The sequence below is a fragment of the Benincasa hispida genome, chromosome 7 (genome assembly GCF_027475165.1).
Source record: "Benincasa hispida cultivar pf3 chromosome 7, pf3_genome.v1.1, whole genome shotgun sequence".
Classification (NCBI taxonomy): Eukaryota; Viridiplantae; Streptophyta; class Magnoliopsida; order Cucurbitales; family Cucurbitaceae; genus Benincasa; species Benincasa hispida.
Window position 1 is genome coordinate 53,390,179 of NC_143484.1, and position 20,599 is coordinate 53,410,777.

Below are 20,599 nucleotides of genomic sequence, written 5' to 3' on the forward strand. Positions count from 1 at the left end.
GTGAATTTCATCCTGTATAGCTGAGTTCCCAGCTCCCCAATCAGACGAATCCCCAAAATGGTAGGTTTGTTGAGTCGACGATCTGGCCACCCTCACCCATGCAAATCAAAAGACCGCCCTATGGTCATCCTAGTGAAATGAAAGTCTCAATTATGAACGGCGTTATATAATAAGGAAGAATATCATGAATCGAGGAGGAAGATCGGCGAGGAAGAAGATCGATGATGCTAAAATTGAAAAGAAAGAAACGTGATGCCTGAAATTAAAAAAAAAAAAAAACAAAGATAATGCATGGCAAACGAAGGGTATTTTTGGTAATTTGAAGAAAAAAACCTGGAATCTTTTTTTTTAATATAAATTGTAAATAGTTTTTTTTCCTATTTATAAGAACTACCCTTTTTTTTAGCACCAATATTTATTTGTAACTTTGAAGTCGATTATTTTATGTTTAATAATAATTATCAAAGCACTTAATTATTTACTTTAATTTGGAAATTATTTAACTTGATTCTTTTTGTCATCCTTATTTAATTATAGTTAAAGTTATTTATTATTAACTCTCAAAGTAAACTTATTTTTAACTATAATAAATATAAGATTGTAGAAATATTTTTCATAAAAACAAATCAAATATAAAACATCATGAACATTCCTCAATGGAAGAAAATTGAAAGTTCAAAATCATCTTTCGTTAACTAAATTCATATCTCATCCGTCTATATATAAATGGACATTATAATTTCAGACTTAGAAATTTTGTTTTATGTGCAACGATTTAGCCTCTATATTAAAATTTTGCTATTTTTACTGACAAAAAGTCATTTAACAAAGAAATTCAAATATATCCTAGTCAATTCCATTTTTTTCCCTGAAAACATAAACGATATCAATTCAAAATATTAAATCGATCATTGCGTATCTGAAAATGTAACCAAAATTTGAAATCTGATCGAATAATTTCTGTTACAACAATAATCCAAGTTTAACCCTATTCCCTTTTCTATAAATACTCTCACCAGTCTAAAAGATTCTCTCATCATCATACTCATAATGGCAACAATGGCTTCCAAAGCTTTGCTCCTCCTTTTCATTTGCTTCTTATCATTTTCATCTTCCATTTTAGCAGAATTCGTTAAAGTTTCAGTGAAAGGAGTGACCACCATTGCTGAAACTGATAACGATTTCATTTGTGCTACTTTGGATTGGTGGCCTTCTAATAAATGCGATTATGGCCAATGCCCATGGCGAAAAGCTGGCATCCCCAATTTGGTATCTTTCTCTTCTTCTTCTTCATCTCATTGTTTCTGTAATTTACTGATCATGGAAGCTCTGTTTTTGCTTTAACAGGATCTTCAGAATGTTATCTTGTCCAAGGCAATCAAGGGTTAGTTTTTGTCTGTTTAAGATTTTCATTTTTTGGTTTTCATTTTTACTTATTTTGATTGAATTTTCAGAGTTCAATCCTTTGAGAATCCGAGTTGGTGGATCACTTCAAGATCAAATCATTTACAGAGTTGGAAGCTCAGTGAAGAAGTGTCCTCAAATGAAGAAACAGAGTGATGGTTTGTTTGGGTTTAGCAAAGGTTGTTTGACTATGGAAAGATGGGATGATCTTAGTGAGATATTCAACAAAACATCGTGAGTAATAAACTAAAACATCATTTAAAAGAAAAAATATGTCGTGTTCTTGTCGAATAAAAAACAGAGTAAGTCGATTTAATTTGTTGTTGCAGAGCTCGGATAACGTTTGGTTTGAATGCTCTGATGGGTAAAACACCAGCAAATGATGGAAGTATTAACTGGGTTGGTGATTGGGATCCTCGTAATGCTCGAGATTTCATTCGATACACTGCCTCTAAAGGATACAAAATCGATTCTTATGAACTGGGTATTGCCCAAAATTTTACCTTTTTTAATTTTGGCTTTTTAAATTAGAAAAATAATAGCTTTTTAAAATTATCTCTCCTCCCTAAAATTATATATATTTATTTAAAATAATTAAGAAAATTAGTTCAATAAACATATTCTTAAAACTCAAGTAATTTTTTATTATTGTTTTTTAAAAAATATTTTAAATAAATTTATGATATTTAAAAGGGTAATTGTTTTAAATTAAGTAAATTACTTAAATGACTTTTTAAACATATTTTTAAAACTCAAAAAAAAAAATTTATTATTATTATTATATGGTATTTTAAATTAAAGCTTCTCTAAAATTATTTTTAAAATTTTTTAATACTATATATTTATTTAAAATAATTAAGATAATTACCTAAAAAACCTTTTAAACATATTTTTTAAAACGCAAATAATTTATTAGTATTATTTTAAATAATTATGTAAAATTTCTAATTTTTTTAATTTTAAACTCATATATTTATTTAGAATAACTAAGACAATTACTTTAAACATATTCTTAAAACTAAAATAATTTATTATTATAATTCTAAATAATTATATAACATTTTAAGTAAGAGAAATAGCTTTTCAAAATTGTTTCTCATCACTAAAATCATTTTTCAAAATATTTTTTAATTCTAAATATCATATATTTAGTTAATATGAACGAATTTTTTTTTATTTACCCTTTAATTCTAATTAATATATAATTAAATTTACCGTAATGTAGGAAATGAGCTTTGTGCAAGCGGAGTGTCGGCAAGGGTTGAGCCAGATCAATATGGTAAAGATGTGAGTCTAATGAGAAAAGTAGTTGAAGAAGTTTATCCTGATCCCAACAACAGACCCAAAATTCTTGGACCAGCTGGTTTCTTTGACAAAGAATGGTTCACAACTTTCCTTCAAAACACTGCCCCAAATGTTGTGGATGGAGTCACTCACCATATTTACAATCTTGGAGCAGGTAAATAAATACAAATTTATAAATTGAAGAATAAATTTATTAACAAATATTACATAAAATTATTATGATATATGTAGGTGTTGATCCTACTCTTATAAATAAGGTTCAAGACCCTTATGTTTTGGACCAAATTGCTCAAACTTTTAAGGAAGCTATGGAAGTTTCACAGAGCTTTGGGCCATGGTCTAAGCCTTGGGTTGGTGAATCTGGTGGTGCTTATAACAGTGGTGGAAAAACTGTTTCTCATACTTTTGCCAATGGATTCTGGTTTAATTTCTAATTAACTCTTTAACTTTAGAGAAATTAATCATTCAAATTATTATGGAGTAATTAATTTAATTGTTTTTTATTTTTTTATTTTTTTATTTTTTTGATTGATTAAGGTATTTGGATCAATTGGGGATGACTGCCACATTTAATCATCAGGTTTATTGTAGACAAGCCTTGATTGGTGGAAATTATGCTTTACTTAATACCACTTCTTTTATCCCTAATCCTGATTATTATAGGTCAGTAATTCTATTTATTATTATTTTTTAAAAATGGATTCTCCTTTTGTTGAATTTTTTAAAATTATACCCTAAATCCATTCATATGTTTGTTAGTTAAATTAGGGTTTTAATAATGAGTTTGTTGGTTAAACCCCAAAATCCACTCCTTTAAATTTTGGCTTTCTTCAACAGCACTTTCAAATCTATTTTCCCAAATCCTTCCCTTAACCATTTTTCTTAAATCCTCCAATTTGTTTAAAAAATCTGAATATTATATCATAAATGTTTCAAAATTATAGAAATCTAATGAGAATTTCAAAAATGATAGAAATGATTGATTGATGCAGTAACTAAATTTTATTTGGATGGAAACAGTGCTCTGTTATGGCACAGATTAATGGGAAAGAAGGTCCTCTTAGCATCCCACGACAGCTCCCCATACCTTCGCGTTTATTCGCACTGCACCAAAAACAATGTAATTAGCTCAACATTTCTTTTATAATAAAAAAGAAAAGTTTTTATTAATATATTTTTTAATTGTTTTCAGGAAGGTGTTACAGTTGTTCTAATCAACATGTCAAATTCGACAACTTTTGATGTAAATATTGTGAACGACAGAAATGTTTATCCAAATTTCATAGGAAGCAAATTAAAGGCAAGAGAGGAGTATCATTTAACTCCCAAAGACGGCAATATTCAAAGCGATGTCATGCTTTTAAATGGAAGTCCTCTTCAACTTACTCCAACGTTGGACATTCCCGACATGTCGCCCAAGCTCGTTGATCCCACGTCCGCTGTGTCGGTTGCTCCTGATTCTTACGTCTTTGTCTCCATCAAAGACTTCAAAGCTTCTGCATGCGCATAGGTTTTAGATTTTGCATTTCAAGGTAGTTAGGTTAGGAGGGTTTTGATTTCTCTAGTTAGTTAATTATGTAGTTACTTTTTGTTTCTTTTTTTCTCTATTTTCTTTATTCAAATTTTGATTCATTATTCAAAGTATATGACCTTTGCTTCATAATCACTTCCCTTTTATCATATTCTTACCAAAATTATCAAAACAAAACTAAATTTCTAAAAACTAGTTTAAGTCTCATGGAGGGAACATATACAAATTATTTGGAAGATTAAATTAAAATTAAATTCAAACTCTAGTGAGGATATATACGAGAGACAAATGGAAATTATTTGGAGACAAATAAAAATTATATTAAAATTTTCTTCAAGAGACATAATTCATTAGAGAGAAATAGAAGTTATATAAAAAGACCGAATCAAAACTTACTTCAAACTTGGGTAGATATATATAAAAGTATTTTGATAGACCCAATATAGATTAAATTCAAACTTACAAAATTTTAAATCTCTCGTAGGCTGTATTTGACTCTTAGTTTGATGAAGTTACATCATATCTATGTATTTTTTCACCAATGGTAGGTCTTTTTCAGGAGTTTTGTTTTTAATAAAATTGATGTATAAATCAATTTAAAATAAGCTTTTTAGTTGTTCTTTTTTTTTTTTTTCCTCTGGATTTATGTATTTGTTTCATATTGGAATTAGGATATTCATTTGTTTAGGAATGAAATTAGTATTCTATATTTGGTTTGTATGGATGGATATAATGAAGGATAGATATAACGAAGGATGAATTATTTGTGTATTTTGATTTTGATTTTGTATATGAGATTCATTTGTTAATATTAAAGTTTAATCTTTCCTTTTTATGGATATAATATGCTTTAAGTTTTGAAATGGAATTACTAAGGATGTTTAATTAACTAAATTTCACACTTTTTACTAGTGTTAAATTTCACACTTTATTCATTTGGTTCAACTATGAATAAGGATTGGATTAAGTTTAGAGATAGATTTTCAAGAGAGTACATCAATGGGGTCGCACAATTCATGGAAGTGGCAAATTTTATGTATTTGTTGTACTTATTATTTATATAAATTGGTTGTACTAATAAATTATAGTTTGTGTAGGAAAAAATGGAAAAGAACAAGAAGAGTATAGAATGTTTCAATTTCAATCATTATTGTGAGTCGAAATCCTTTCTTCAAGTGCAAAATAAATTTGTACGGTATGATGCAAATTCAATATTGTTTTATTCATTTTCCATTGAATGTAAAGAATAAAATTTATTTATTGAATTACAGACGATGGACCTTCGAACAACTACGTACGTTAAGACAACTTTCAAGTCTTGATTAGTGGATTTAGGAACTTAATTTAGTTGTTTGTGACTAGTTATGGTAGCCACTTCAAATAGGAGCGTTTTAGTGGATTTAGGAACTTCATTTGTTTGCTTTGTAGTTATCCTGTAGTTATGGTAGTCACTTTAAATATGTGTGTTTTAGTATACTTGTTGCCACTTTGTGGTTTAAATGGCGTTTAAGTGGAACTAGGACACATTCAAAGCAGCGGCGAGGGGGTGGAGGGGGGGATGCTTTGTTCTTGGATTTATTTATAGAGATCCGAGAGTTGAGTTATATGCTTTTAGGACTATCGAATGACAGGTTTGGCCTGGAAAGAAATTTAGGTGGATTTAGGGGGGAGAGATTCACTTCGACGCTTTCTATGCATTTGTGCTACTTTGTGGTTTAAATGGCGTTTAGGTGGAACTAGGACACGTTCGTAGCTTGGGAGGGGAGGGGATGTATATATGTTGTAATTATGTTTTAGATTATCTTGAAGCCTAATTGTGGACTTAAAAGGAACAATTTCTTGGCTTATTTGGAGGGATCCGTTAGTTGTGGATATATATGTTGTAATTATTTTTTAGATTACCTAAAAGCTTAATTGTGTTCTTGGATTTATTTGTACGGATCCCAGAGTTGAGTTGTATGCTTTTAGAACTATCGAATGACGGGTTTAGCCTTGAAAGAAATTCAGGTGGATTTAGGGGGAAGAAATTCACTTCAATGCTTTCTATGCATTTGTTGCCACTTTTTAGTTTAAATGGCATTTAGGTGGAACTAAGACATGTTCGTAGCTTGGGAAGGAAGGGGATGTATATGTTGTAATTGTGTTTTAGATTATCTTGAAGCCTAATTGTGTACTTTAAAGAACAAGTTCTTGGCTTATTTGTAGGGATCCGATAGTTGTGGAGATTTAAAGGGTGTTTATCTATTTGTTTAAGTAGATTTACGACATGCTCGTAACATGGGAGAGAGTTCATGTCTTAATTATAACCATTTTAATCACTTTTTAGAGAGAAATGGTTGTTTGTGGTATTCATTTTTTAATGATGACAGGTTTGTAGCTTGAGAGAGGGTTTATTCCTCATAACCATTTTAATATTTTGTTTGTCTTTGTGTGATAGTTAAGATCTTTTTGTGCATTTTTCTTTGTTGATTTTAAGAAATTCTTAATAATATTTGTTTTTTCTATTTCAGGTTGTTCGTATAAATTCTTAAAGATAATTTTTTGGAGATTGCGAGAAGATTTTGTGAGATGATTACTTAGTTTGGTTTAGTATCTCATTTATTTTGGATTAAGGTACTTTGACTTAGAGAAGATTAAACTTTTTTTTGTATAGGAGATTGGTAAAAAGTTAGAAAAGCTCAAATTTAATTGTATGCACAATTTTTGTTCGTGGAATTTTATAGCATGTGTATCGAATATTAGTCTTATTTTTAAATATATAAGCTTACTTTTGTTATATTTATCCCAATTGATTTGTTTGAAGATTAATTTTTGTTTGTGCATAATTAGGTATTAATGAAATAAAAAAAATTGGTTATCTAATTTTTACAAAAAGTATATAAAATTATAAACAACTTATGCCGATGTAAATAAACATTGACAGAAATCTATCTATTGAACTGAAATTTTGTTGTTTAGGACTATGCTTTTCCCGACATAAATTGTATTTTGTTGGGAAAACACATATGTCGACGCAAACAATTGCGTTGCCAAAAATGGTATTTATACCGACGAAAATAGTTTTCGTCAAGAGGAACTTCTCTCAACATAGATACGACGACGATTATGCCGATGCAAAAAAAATGCGTTGGCATAACCTATCCCGACGTTTTTAATACTTTGTCTGACGTTTTTTTGCGTGGGGAAAGGTGAAAATTTTTGTAGTGTGTGTCTCTTATAACCCACGAAGCCCAAATGGGCATTCAACTAAGATCCAACTATAATGCTCCGCATTTAGAAGAGGTACATAAATGACGTTGTCATTGTTTTAAGGATTCATATTGGTTTGTGTGGATGGTCTTCACCTTTTGAACCAATTAAGACAAGTAAAGATGATGTTACCAAGTTAGAGAAAAATATTGGAGCCATCAAGTGTCGAGGCAATATATGATCTAAGATTAACGAACCTAAAGAGGTACCATCATGAAAGGGACGGAGAACGCTATGCTAATTAATAATTATGATAAACTTATGAAGAAAGATATCAGCTGCAAAATGCTTTGGAAGTTGGAAGAAAAGAAAGAATACTTTCCTTTAGTGTAAAAGCTGTTTCAAAGATTCAAATCCATGGAATGCATACAAAGCATATTTTAAACTTCACTTCTCTTCTATTCCTTAAATTTTTTTTAAGAAAAAAACAAAAACTATAAAGTTTTTGACTTATTAAAATTTTTCTTTTCAGTTGGCTTGGTCTTCAAATAAACATCCCCACCTCCTCCTCCTCTACGCCATCACCATAATTTCCAATTCCCTTGGAAACAAGAAATCCCATTCGAAAATTCCTATGGATAATTTGCTCAAACAAATGGGGTATTTAATGTTTCCTTTTACTTTGAACATAAATTTATACAAAAACAAATTCTTTCTTCTTTATATCTCTCTCTTTAATTAACCACTAATTTCAGGTCAAGTTATCCTGGTCCTGGACAAAACAGAGAAGGACAAGCCAATAGAAGAGACATATATTTGCCTCCACAAATATCTCAATCTTCTAGAGGTAATCAACAATTCTTTGTTCCAAATCTTTGTATATTTTAGTTTATGTCCTCTGTCCTTTGACACTTTGATCATTGTTTTTAAATGTTAGTTCAACACCATTTTGTTTTTGTACTTTTTAAGGTGGTTCTCTATGAATAACGTCATCTTTTAAGCCTCATTCGGTAATATTTTGATTTTTTGTCTTTAGTTTTTTAAAATTATGCTTCCAACCACCTCTAAATTTCTTGTTTTCTTATCTACTTTTAACTACCGTTTTCAAAAACTAAGCCAAATTTTGAGAAATTATAAATAAAATATATATATAGTTTTAAAAACTTTTTTTTTGGAATTTGGCTAAGAATTTAACTATTTCATTTAAAGAAATATGCAAATTATTCGAAGAAATTGAGAGGAAATAGATTTCTTTTTCAAAAATTAAAAATTAAAATTCCAAATGGCTGACAAATAGAGCCTTTAATTTTTAGAATGATGAGATCAAATCGAATGTAGTTTGTCTGGTTGAGAATAAGATATATACAAGTCTAAAGGAATTATTGTGACAAAATTAAATGTACAACTAAACTGACTAAATGTATGATCATTCAAGTTATTAGTACAAATGATCAAACGTGTAACTCAAATTTTAAGTAAAAACAAAACTCCTATCAACTTAATTCTTTCTTAGACAGTTAATATATTTTTAAGATTTATTAGAAGATGTAGCCAAAATATGACAATTAAGCGTTCATTTTGAGAAATGTTTATGGTACATGCAGAGAAAAAAACACTTGGGAACTGGTTAGGAAGGCAATTTTCACGTCAAATGAGTCGAGGGAATGAATTATCTAACGGCGGAATAGAATGTATAACCGCAGTAGCAGCGGCTGCCTTTGCAATTCATTCGATTGAAGAATCAGAAATCACAAGACCTAGAAGAAAGGTCGATTATCCTGAAACATCGTCATTTCCAAAGATAAAGATCTTCGAAGACGACAATCATACCTCCCCTCCACGATCGACATCGAAATCTGATAAGATTTTTCGAGCATTCACAAGTTAGTATTGTGTCAATTCCATAGATGATATACGTTTGATTAAATTATAAGTTTAATCTCTTGAATTTAATATTTCCATTTAACAGGTATTTGAACTTAATAAAAATATCTAATTAGTCACTAAATTTTGTATTTGATAGATTTCTTAATCTTAAAAATGCCAAATAGGTCTATAATTTTCTTTTTTATCTTATATATTCAACATTACTTAAAAATAATGAATATAATGAATATATTCAACATAAAATTGAATTTTATATCCAATAAAACATTAAACTAAAACAAGTATAATAAGTTTAAAAAAATTAAGAAATATGTTTGATACAAATTCTAAAGTTTAAAATGTTATTACATATTTTTAAAGTTAAAAAAATCTAATAAACATCAATTTTTTTTAAGACAATGAAGATTCAAAGTTAGAAGACCATAAATTTTATAATTCTCAAATGATATTATCATTTTTAGCAAATTTGGATATGAATGTATTGAATGAGATATTGTGGCAGATGCTAAGAAAGATCCTGAAGAACCCTCCGGTGAGAAACCGGCAGTGAACTCCGAACAACAGAAACAGAAACCAAAAGAAAACAGGATCGTTCCTTCTCCACCCGCCGTAAACGACGACTCCGGCGGCCGAAGAACAGAAATAGAGAAACCATTACCGATCCCTCGACCTCCAACGCCACCCATCTCTCGAAAACCACCAACTGCACCGATCCAAACCAGGCCTCAAGGAACCAAAGCAGATCTCTGGGAAATAACAGAGCTTGCTAAAATCCAAGAAAGGTACTTAACTTATATTGTTCGCGAAAAGTTATTCAATGTGACTGTTTGATTACAACCGTTAAAGAACATTTCAGATACCAGAAGGTAGACGAGACAATTTCTTACTGGGAAAGCAAGAAGAAAGAAAAAGCCATACGCAAATTTGAAGCATCACAGGTTCATCATCAGTTTATCTCTGTTTTATGTTTGTCAATCAATTCACATAGAATTTATTATTATTGATTGATTCTGTTTTGTAAATTTGAAGGTTGTGGGAACGAAGCGGAGTCAGAGGGAAAAGGGAAGGAAAAAGTTTGAGGAAGATATGGAGTTTATAAAGCAAATTGCTGGAGAAGCAAGAACCAAAGCCCATCGTAAGAAAAAGAATGAGATTCTTAAAGCTAATCAGAAAGCAGATATTATCAGAAAAACAGGGGACCTTCCTGTTTCTTGTTACTGCTGCTGAAGAACACTAATAATTCCGTTGATTGATTTGACTGCTTTTTTCTTTTCTTACCTTTTCTTTTTTTTTTTTTCTTTTTTTTGTGTTAACCGAATGAATGCTTTGTGAACAAAAATAATCTATAATTTAAGTTGTTTTCAGATGGGTTCTCTGTTTTACTCTGTTTTCATCATTATCAGTCTCTGATTTTGCTTCAAAACAAAAATCACATATCAAACATATATAATATTAACTAGTCTACACAAATTCATCATAGGTTTAGCAGAAAATGCAAACCCTTATTTACACAGAATTACAAAAACAACCACATAAAAAAACCCAGTTGCCAAAAAGTGTCATTTCTTCAAGAAACCTTCAGCCACTTTCAAATAATCCCCAAACCCAGATCCTCCCGCTTCCTTCTCGGCGGCTTTCTCCTCCTTCGGCGGCTCGGAGCCTGAACCATGAGGAGCAGAATGAGACTTTTCATACTGATTGAGATAGTCCTCAGCTTTGTCAACATACATACCAATTCCCTTGGTTTCATCCAATTTTCCGTAATCGGAAGCAGCTCCGAGAAGGTCTGCAGCAGCTCCGGCGACTTTGCCCTTGTCAACAGAGTCGCCTCCGCCACCAAAAGAGGATTTGGCGGCGTCAGCAACCAGCTTAGCGCTGGACACGAGATCGGAAGCCGATGTCTTGTGGTGGTCTGGGTTTTGGTCCTGTGGCTTGTCGGAGGAGCCGCCGAGTTTAGACAGGAAATCCATGAATGTTGTGAAAACGGATACAAAACTGACAGTTTGATTATCTGTTTATGGATGCTTGAAACTAATTATATAGATCGGAAAGTGGAAATTTTTTTTAAATGTTATTTTAATATTTATTGACAAAAATATGATTAAAAAAAAGAAATGACAAAATCAAGATAGTCTCTTGAAAGTCCTTTATCTTTACTTCAATATCATTATTATTCTATTTTTATCAATAGTTTAATCTTTAACCTTATTTTTAAAATTTGTTTCTTGAACCATTTTTTTTTATAAATTTATTTTCCAAATACCTTAATTTTATCATTATTTTTAAAATCTACATTGAGTGGATAAAGAAAGATATGAATAAATATTGAGAAAAAAGAAATGAGTGGTTTCAAATGGAGGGGAGTAGATAATATTGAATCCACCATTGGTGGAACAGGGAAGCTTTTAAAAATCTTCAGAGCCACGTGGGTGTTGTCGTTTTCATATTTAAATATCATAAATACTACAAACGACCATGTCGGCAAGCCCAGATCTCGGTGGGCCTGAGTTGCACCTGGCCATTTTCCGAAATGGGCCTTGGGTGTGAATTTGGGCCCAATGGCTCTCGTCATCAATTGTACGATAAAACATGTTAGATGCATGAACAAGATAATTTTTTTTAGTACAACAATTGAGGGTAGAGAGATTCGAACCATAGAACTCGTGATTTCTAGTATATTCAAATGTTAATTGAGTTATACTCCTTTCGGCCATGAACAAATATATAATTGTATATATCGAATAATATATAATATATTTACATTTTTCCATATATTACCAATATATTCAACATATATTTGAGATCCCAATAGAGAGATGACGATTTTTCAGCGAGGAATATAAAAGAAAATAAATGAAACATTAATTTGAAATTGTTTGACGAGATTTCCTGAGAAATTTAATTTGTGGGATTTGAACTTTGTATTCGTATTAATTTTAGTATACTGAGTACAATCTCTAATACATGATCCTTTTATGCTTTTCTCTCGCAAAGTAAACTCTAACGTTAAGTTTGTTGATCTTATTGGATGATTGATATTTGCGCTTGATGATCGTCTTGGAGGATCGGCCTTTGGGTTTATTAATCTTCTTGGAGCAACCTTTGGGCTTGTTGTTCAGATTGGATCGACCTGTGGCTTGTTGATCAACCATACTATACATTAAAGATGAAGTAGAGCCATCCACACCAAACTTGAAGATGAAGTGAACCGGCTTCTGATCTTGAACTTTGAAGATGAAACGTCACTTCAAGTGAGCGAAACCAACCATACCATACTTTGAAGATGAAACAGAGCCATCTGCACTGAACTTGAAGATAAAGTGAAATGGCTTCCGATCTTGAACTTTGAAGATGAAATGTCATTTCAAGTGAGCAAAACCAACCACATACTTTAAAAATGAAGCAGAGTCATCTGCACTGAACTTGAATATGAGTGAAGTGGCTTCCAATCTTGAACTTTGAAGATGAGATGTCGTTTCAAGTGAGTAAAGCCCCAACGTTGAAGATGAAGTGTCGAAATTTAGGCAATTGATGCCTTCAGCTTGAAGCAAGCGATACCCAACACTTGAAGCTTCTTTATTTAAGATAGCAATGACAAGATTGATTTTGTTTAGTGAGACCTTTTTTTGTATGCATCTTATTCGTGTAGTCTCGTGCAAAGCAGCGTGTTTCTTCAATTTACTGTATCCCCTCCTACTAGGGATGGACATCTTGAATTTGTTACTCTGTCCTAATTTGTTAAGATACCCCTATTAAAGATGAAAATCTTCAATTTAGAATTTTATTTTTCATTGAGGATGAACAATATCAATCTTATAATGTAACTATTAGGTGGTTGTGGCATTCCTAGTTTTTGTCATAATATTTTATGGACTAAATTTAAATTTCTTTAAGTTACCTATGTACCCTTGAAATAAGAGATCGAGTCATAACATAGTTTTTTTTTTTTTTTTTTTTTTTTTGTGGTCATTCACCTTTTAAGCTTATGCAGACAAGGAGCAACATGCAATTTATACTCTTAAGACAAGGAGTTATTACATTAGTTTCACCATGGTTTTGACCCTCTTCTTCATTTGTGGGATTTGTCAATATGATGTGACTTCACCGTTAAGGAACTTTTTGTACTAATGACAACAGACAACTTCCTCTTCATGCGTGAAGGGACAATACTGTGAATTTTATCGTCACTGCTTGCTTCATGAAATGGTTTTGCATTCAAAGTTTTCATCTTTGTTCGTGTTAATCGCTTGTCACTTTGAAACGATCAAAAGCAAATGGCGAAGTTCAATCTCTCTTTGATGTTGAAATACTTAGCCTTTTAAAAACTGAAGTTCAAGTGGAAGTAGACATTAAACATTGATTTTCTTCTTTCCCCGTGGTCATACCCAATCTTTGGAAGATTGAAGATTGAGTAGTTGAAGGTTGAAAATAAAAGTTCTTTGCTTGATTTCTTTTGAATCATTGGCTTCTTCGACATTGATATGATATGAACTTGTAAAGTTTATTTGATTGCAGCTATTTGTTTCTATTGCAGCATGATTTGATGGAGTTGTTTCATCAAAGTCTAGTTCAATTTTTCCTTCTTGAGCTAATCTTAACATTAGCTCTTTTAGAAGGAAGCATCTTTACACTTGATGACTGATGACTCGATGATATTTATAGTAGTTTGGATCATCGACTTTTTACATCTTTTTTGGTCATTTAGACTCAGAAAGTTGAATCAACTGTGCTTTCAGTAGTTGTTCTAACATGTCAGAAATGTTGAAATCAGGAAAATGATAGATTTTTTTCTTGTCTTTCTTATAAATTTAAACGATGTATTTCATATTCTTGACGCTTTTTAGGTTTCTTATTTTTTCATTGAGGGACGACTTAAGAGGAGTTGTATTGACAGCCATAGATTCTTCTAAAGTCGTCTCGCCATAATTTCCTTCATTCTTTATGTTAGGGACTAAGATGGTTTTATCTTTTCGATTAGCAATACTCAGTTCCATATCGTGGGCACGAGTAGCTAGCTCTTCAAAGGTACGAGGCTTTCTTCCTTGAAGAATGTAAAGAATTCTCTAGTGCATTCCTTGAATGCACATCTCAACAACAGATAGTTCGGTGAGACGGTCTTTGCAATCCAGACTCGTAGCTCTCCAACGATTAATGTAATCAATAACGAGTTCACCTTTTCGTTGCTTGTTATTGGTGAGCTCAAACATACTGACTATTCGCCTAGTGTTGAAGAAGCAATTTAGAAACTCTTTTTCGCATTGTTACCAACTGTCAATTGACTCATACTCCAAGTCAGTGTACCAGTTAAAAACATTTTCTTTCAATATTCGAACAAATTGTTTGACCAATAAGTCTCCTCGCATTCTAGAATTTTCACATGTTTCGATAAAATAAGCAACATGTTGCTTTGGATTGCCTTTCCCATCAAATTATTGAAATTTAGGTAACTGGTATCCTATTGGCATTGCTAAATTATCAATTCTTTTTTTATATGGTTTAGAATACAAAAGAGGATGGACCACCATATCGGGCCTTGATAGAGTTTGTGATCATATCTTTCAATAGTTGCACTAATAACGAAGCAATTGAAGTTAATTGTTGTTGTTGGTTTTCTTGCAAGATTGTCTTTACTTTATCATTATCCTTGACAGCAGGTGTTTGACTTGATTTAACAGCATCACGACTTTCATTGTGATTCTGTAGAGATGCGATTTCATAATCTCTCTCTTCGATTGCCTTCATTAGTTGGCTCACCTTTTTTTCTAGTTTAACCATTCTTTCTTCATCTGTAACCACACCTGTCATCATTACTAACATTAGTTTGGGTTCCGAAGCTTCTTTTCCTGATTGTTTAGAAGATGAAGTGACTTCACTAGATAATGGATTCTCTTTGGTGACAATTCTACCATTTGTTGATTTTGACAGTTGCTCCCAGATATTTTTCGCGACCTCAAAGGGTGGCAGCTCTTCAAATCGTTGAATTTTCTTGGAATGACTTCGAGTAATTATTCTTGTGTAAACATTGCTTGAAGTTTTGGAATGTTTTTTTTAGAAGTCATGACTTCTTTTTGTTATAGAGAAAGAGATGAAAGGGAGAGATGGTCCCACCAGTTATGCCAAACTGTTCGACGAGATTTTCTGATAAATTTAATTCATGGAATTTGAACTTTTTATTCGTATTAAATTTAATTATAGTGTGTACAATCTCTAATACATAATTCTTTGATGCATTCTCTCGAAAAGTAAAGTCTAATGTTAAGCTTGTTGATCCTCTTGGATGATCGGCCTTTGAGCTTGATGATCGTCTTGGAGGATCGACCTTTGGGCTTGTTGATCTTCTTGGAGTAATCTTTAGACTTGTTGATTAGTTTAGATCGGCTTGTGGCTTGTTGATTAGCTTAGATTGATCTCTGGCTTTTTTATCGGCTTGTGAGCTTTTCCTTGAGTTTGAGGAGATTGAATATTTAGCTTGAAGTTGTGAAGATACGCTTAATTTGTTGAAGTCTTCGGATCTTTGAAGCTCCTAATAGTCATTATCTTTAGTTCTTAAGAACTTGAGTGCTAGTCTTTGGAACTTGAAAGGCTTTAGTTTTCGGCACTTGACAGCTTAAGAGCTTTTATTTTTAAGACTTTGGAGCTTGGGAGCTTGGGAGCTTGAAGAGCTTCGGTGTTTAATTCTTTAGATCTTGAAAGTTTCGGTCTTTGGAGCTTGAGAACTTAAGAGCTTGAAGAGCTTCAGTATTCAATTCTTTAGATCTTGAGAGCTTTGGTCTTTGAAGTTTGAGAACTTGGGAGCTTCAGTTTTCAAATTTTAAAAACTTTGGCCTTCAGATCTTGAGAACTTCGGTTTTCAATTCTTCAGAACTTCGATCGTCAAAGCTTCTTATCCTCAGAGCTGCCAATCCCCTCAAATGAAGAAGTAAGACCTCGATTTACAAGGGTTCTTCGTGGGCTTTACATGGGCTTGCGTCTATTTGATTTTGGGCTTGGACTAAAAGTGGGCTTGGATCTAGTCTTTTCTTTGGCCCAAATTTCTATCCTAGGCTTGAATTGGCTTGGGCCTTAGCAAATTTAATTACCTGACCCAATCCATTTATAATTTTCATATTGGGCTTGAGCTTCAATTGTGATGATGTGGCAAATTTTAATTGGCCGAAATTTATCATTCAACAGAAATATCTTTTATTAAATTAATATCATTTTAAATTAATAAATAACAAACAAAAAAGACAGAGTAAATGTGGTTAAAAAAGAATTAATTTTTTTAAAAAATTATTGATAAGAGATACCATAATTAATGATATTTCAAAAAATAAAATCCTTATATAATCAATAGTAAATCTATAAATGGTATGTTTTTTTATTTTAAAATATTCAAAATTAAAAGACAGGGGATAATTTCAAAATGTCAAAAGTGTCCTAAAATATTGTTAAATCAAAATGTCAACAAAATCTATAACTAGATTTTAACAACATTTTGGGTTCAGTTATCAACTCATTTGGGTTGGGTTGGGTTCAAATAAATGAAATTTTGGTGGGTTGGGTTGATTCATGAATTCACCTAAAATAACCCGTACCAACCCGAACTTATTATTAACTTTATAATGTATATTTTTTATTTATGGTACAATCATATATACATATATTTATTTAAGTTTTATCATTTTTTTTAGATAATTTATTCTCCAGCAACTCCTAAAAACAGTTTTTAGCACTTTGAAAAGAAAATATTCATTATATAAATTGAAATTGAGTTGTTAATCTTAATTCAATATATGAAAATAATTAAATCAAATTTTTACATATTAACAACTTACTTTCTTTTAGAACAAAAATAACCTGATCAACCCAACCCAACCCCAACCCAAATGTTTCATGGTTGGGTTGGGTTGAGTTCATCTTTTAATAAGTGTTATTTGGTGGAAGAAATTAACAACCTGAACAATTAGGTTGGATCCAAAAAAGTTCTTCAATCTAATCCAATCCAACCCACGAACACCCCTAGTTAACAAGTTCATTAGACATAGTCAATCATCTTCTAAAATTAATAAATTTATTTTTAAATTACCGAACTTTCAAATTTGAGTTTAATGGTAATTAGAAGGGAAAAAAAAGCGTCTGATGGACCCAATATTATCAACATTTTTTACGAAAACAACAAATTATAAGACACATCAAATTTTGTATATGACAAAAATTTGTCTAATTGGTCAATTTTTGTCTTACAATCATGAAACGTCACGAAAAAAATGTGGAATAAGCTAAAGATTTAGGCACAAAATATATAGATTTATGGAGAATTTTTAAAAATAGAAAAATAAGAAAATTTATTTAGACAAAATAGCAAAGTTTTAGTATTTTTTTAGAAGTCGATAGAAGTGTATCAGTATCTATCAGTGATAAACGCTGATAGTAGTCTATCACTGATAGACGTTGATAGAAGTATATCGGTATCTATCGATTTATATGTTATTTCTGTAAATAGTTTGACATTTTTTCTATCTGTGAAAATTTTACTAGATTTATTGAGACTTGTTAAATAACCCTATTTTTAAAACTTAGAAATTTATAGACACGAACTCCTCAAATGTGGAGATGATGAAGATATTCGAAAGGTATCAAACTCATTTTAAAAGGTTAAGACCAAAATAAAACAAACTAATTAACATCAAAGGAGGGTATTCTTGAAAATAAAGGAATGTTGGAGGGCATTTAAGAAAATCCTCCAAAATGTGGATATGATGACAACATTTGGAATGTTGAAAGAATGAGGACATTGTTGGAAAATAATTATGAGGTTTAGTTTAAAAAGAGGATGAGAAGAAGGGAATGGAATGTGTGTTATATGAGTTTACGTAACAGATAGTAACCCCAGAGGAGTGAACCAGAGAACACAAATGGATTTGGAGTTTGCCCAATTGATTTTATTTTGGGATTAATTCAAAATATCTTTTGTGTTCTCAGGTCACCCCTTTGGGGACTCTCTTGTGTTATTTTCTTTCATCCTTCTGCTTTGCTTTTTCCTTTTCTAATTCTTCGTGTTTTGTTTTGCATCTTATTTTATTCTCTTTTAAATTGCGATATTCGATTCCATAAGTGTTATAATTTTCAATTTTAATAATATTGTCTTATGTTTTTAACAGAATAAGAGAAATGAACTATCATGGATTATCTAGTGGTAATGGAAACATCAAAAGAAGGTCAAAAGGCTAAAGAGTCATGGGTTTAATCCATGATGGTCACTTACCTAGGTGTTAAGATCCTACAGATTTCGATGACAACTAAATGTTGTAAGATCATGTGGGTTTTCCCGTAAAATTAGTCGAAATGCATGTAAGTTGACTTGAATACTCACGGATATATAAAAATAAATAAATAAGAGAAATATGAGATGTGACGTTTTATCTTATGATACTATTTCAACCATTAAAAAGTGAGCATAACTCAAGTGTAATTGATATATACTCTACCTCTAAAATCAAAGATAAGTTTATAATTTTTCACTAATAAACTACTTTAATGGTTAATTTTATAAAATTTTTATTTTTATTTTTTTTTGACAGCCTAATTTATGATGACATCTCAAAAGTATTCACAAAGAAATATGGGAATTGGGGAAAGCTGTGACAGAGCAATTGAAGAGCTACCATTTTGATTTTAGCTTTCTACATGAGCTGCGCCTCTTTATTTTTGTTTAATTTTTTTTTATATATCAAATATTAATTTCTGACATACAATTTGACATATCTTTTTTTTTAATAATATTATATAAGTGTTCCCTTCTAAAATTAAATAGTCTATTTAAAAACGTTCACTGTTCCAACTAAAAACTAAAATAAATCAAATCAAATACTAGAATTATGTAAACTTCATCTTCACACGTATTGAAAAATATACTTACGTATCTGATTTGTAAATTTATTTTCTTATATGTTTTGTAATTAGTTTCCATTTAAGTTTTTTTTTTTATGATGTAATTTGATTTTAGGCTGTATATAATGAATTAATTAAAAATGAAAAAGTAAGGAAAGAGGTTTATTTGGCATGGTATCAGAGTATACTAATTAACCTAAAAATAAAAAATGAAAAATCTGCCATAGAAACTTCGCCGGCCACCTACTGAGTTTGCTATTACGCCGATTGAGTTTGTATGTTTTTTCTTTTTGCCACGGAATTGCCAAGACGTGCCATACTCGAACAGAAAAACAAAAAACTAAAACTAAAAAACTAAAAAACAAAGGGTACAACTGGTCTGCTGTGATGTTTTGTGATTTTGTGCATTTAATCCATGCTTAAGGGTGTTCAAAACATCTGATAATCCAAATAATCCGGACTACCCAACTCAAATTATAAGGGTTGGATCGAGTCAATTTTGTTCTTGAATTGGATTGAGCTGAAATTTTTCTATTTTAGTTGCATTAGATTGGGTCTCCGGTTGGCTAAAAAAATCCGGGTTGTCTCAATCCAACCCATTGTTGTTTAAAGTTTTACTATTTTTGTTTTTAAAATTGTTATGATATTTGTCTTTTGTTTAAAGTTCGTAATAAATATTATATTTAATATTTAACATTTGAATTTTATGAGAGTTTAGTTATTAGTAATGTAAAATATTATATTTAATATTTAACATTTGAATTTTATGAGAGTTTAGTTATTAGTAATGTATTGTAGATAAATTTACATATTTTTAAATTAATAAGAAAAAAACTAAGTTATAACCCGCAATTCAACCCAATCTAAATTTTAAGTGTTGGGTTGAAGAATGTATCTAGATTGTTTGAATTGTCAATCCAACTAAATCGAATTTTGAAATGGATCTAAAAAAATATATATATATATTCTCAATCCAACACCATTCATGTACGCTTACATGGAAGATTGATTTTATTGTTGTGAGATTTTGGCCAACTACCAGTTTTTTCAAATTGATGGTTGGGGAGCTTGTTTTTGTTTCACGTTTCCCAAATTTTTGGTTTGGTACAGATTTGCTTGGAGAGAATCACTCTTGCTTTGAATCGAATAGAATGCAAATAATGGATAAATTTAACTCTTCCTTTTCTTGGATAATTAATACGTGAGCATCTCATCATGCGACAGAAAATTTGAATTCTTTGACTCAAACATACACAATTATTTCATGTAAGCTTGCCAAATGAAAAAAAAAAAAAAAAAAACACTATTAATTGATGATGCCAGTGGTTTCATGCTTGAACATATTTTATTTGTACCGACCTTACAATGCAATTTAATATCGGTGTCACAATTAATTTAATCGTTTTGTTT

The 20,599-nt window shown here is 30.9% G+C and overlaps 3 protein-coding genes and 1 long non-coding RNA gene across 5 annotated transcripts; 3 read left to right on the forward strand and 1 right to left on the reverse strand.

The window, feature by feature from the left end:
• Positions 1-1,050: 1,050 nt before the first annotated feature.
• LOC120082143 (heparanase-like protein 1) lies at positions 1,051-4,354 on the forward strand. Its single transcript, XM_039037386.2, has 9 exons — positions 1,051-1,269; positions 1,348-1,384; positions 1,455-1,638; positions 1,734-1,888; positions 2,630-2,863; positions 2,941-3,130; positions 3,247-3,372; positions 3,730-3,829; positions 3,902-4,354. Exons 1-9 carry the CDS (start codon positions 1,051-1,053, stop codon positions 4,217-4,219), a joined length of 1,563 nt encoding a protein of 520 aa, XP_038893314.1. The 3' UTR covers positions 4,220-4,354.
• A 3,597-nt stretch (positions 4,355-7,951) lies between these two features.
• Positions 7,952-11,325, forward strand: LOC120082237 (uncharacterized). 2 transcript variants are annotated; one of them, XM_039037513.2, is made up of 6 exons: positions 7,952-8,089; positions 8,185-8,276; positions 9,034-9,312; positions 9,819-10,098; positions 10,173-10,254; positions 10,346-11,325. In XM_039037513.2, exons 1-6 carry the CDS (start codon positions 8,064-8,066, stop codon positions 10,541-10,543), a joined length of 957 nt encoding a protein of 318 aa, XP_038893441.1. In that variant the 5' UTR covers positions 7,952-8,063; the 3' UTR covers positions 10,544-11,325. The 2 variants fall into 2 exon arrangements, with proteins under 2 accessions (XP_038893441.1, XP_038893442.1); XM_039037514.2 differs by lacking the exon at positions 7,952-8,089 and adding an exon at positions 8,399-8,439 and having other exon boundaries at positions 8,125-8,276.
• Positions 10,727-11,320, reverse strand: LOC120082238 (nodulin-related protein 1-like). Its single transcript, XM_039037515.2, has one exon. It carries the CDS (start codon positions 11,284-11,286, stop codon positions 10,876-10,878), a length of 411 nt encoding a protein of 136 aa, XP_038893443.1. The 5' UTR covers positions 11,287-11,320; the 3' UTR covers positions 10,727-10,875.
• Positions 11,326-18,156: 6,831 nt separating the features above from the next.
• LOC120081875 (uncharacterized) lies at positions 18,157-19,109 on the forward strand. The gene is made up of 2 exons (XR_005482971.2): positions 18,157-18,649; positions 18,880-19,109. It is a non-coding gene; the product is annotated as an uncharacterized LOC120081875 (long non-coding RNA).
• Positions 19,110-20,599: the final 1,490 nt, after the last annotated feature.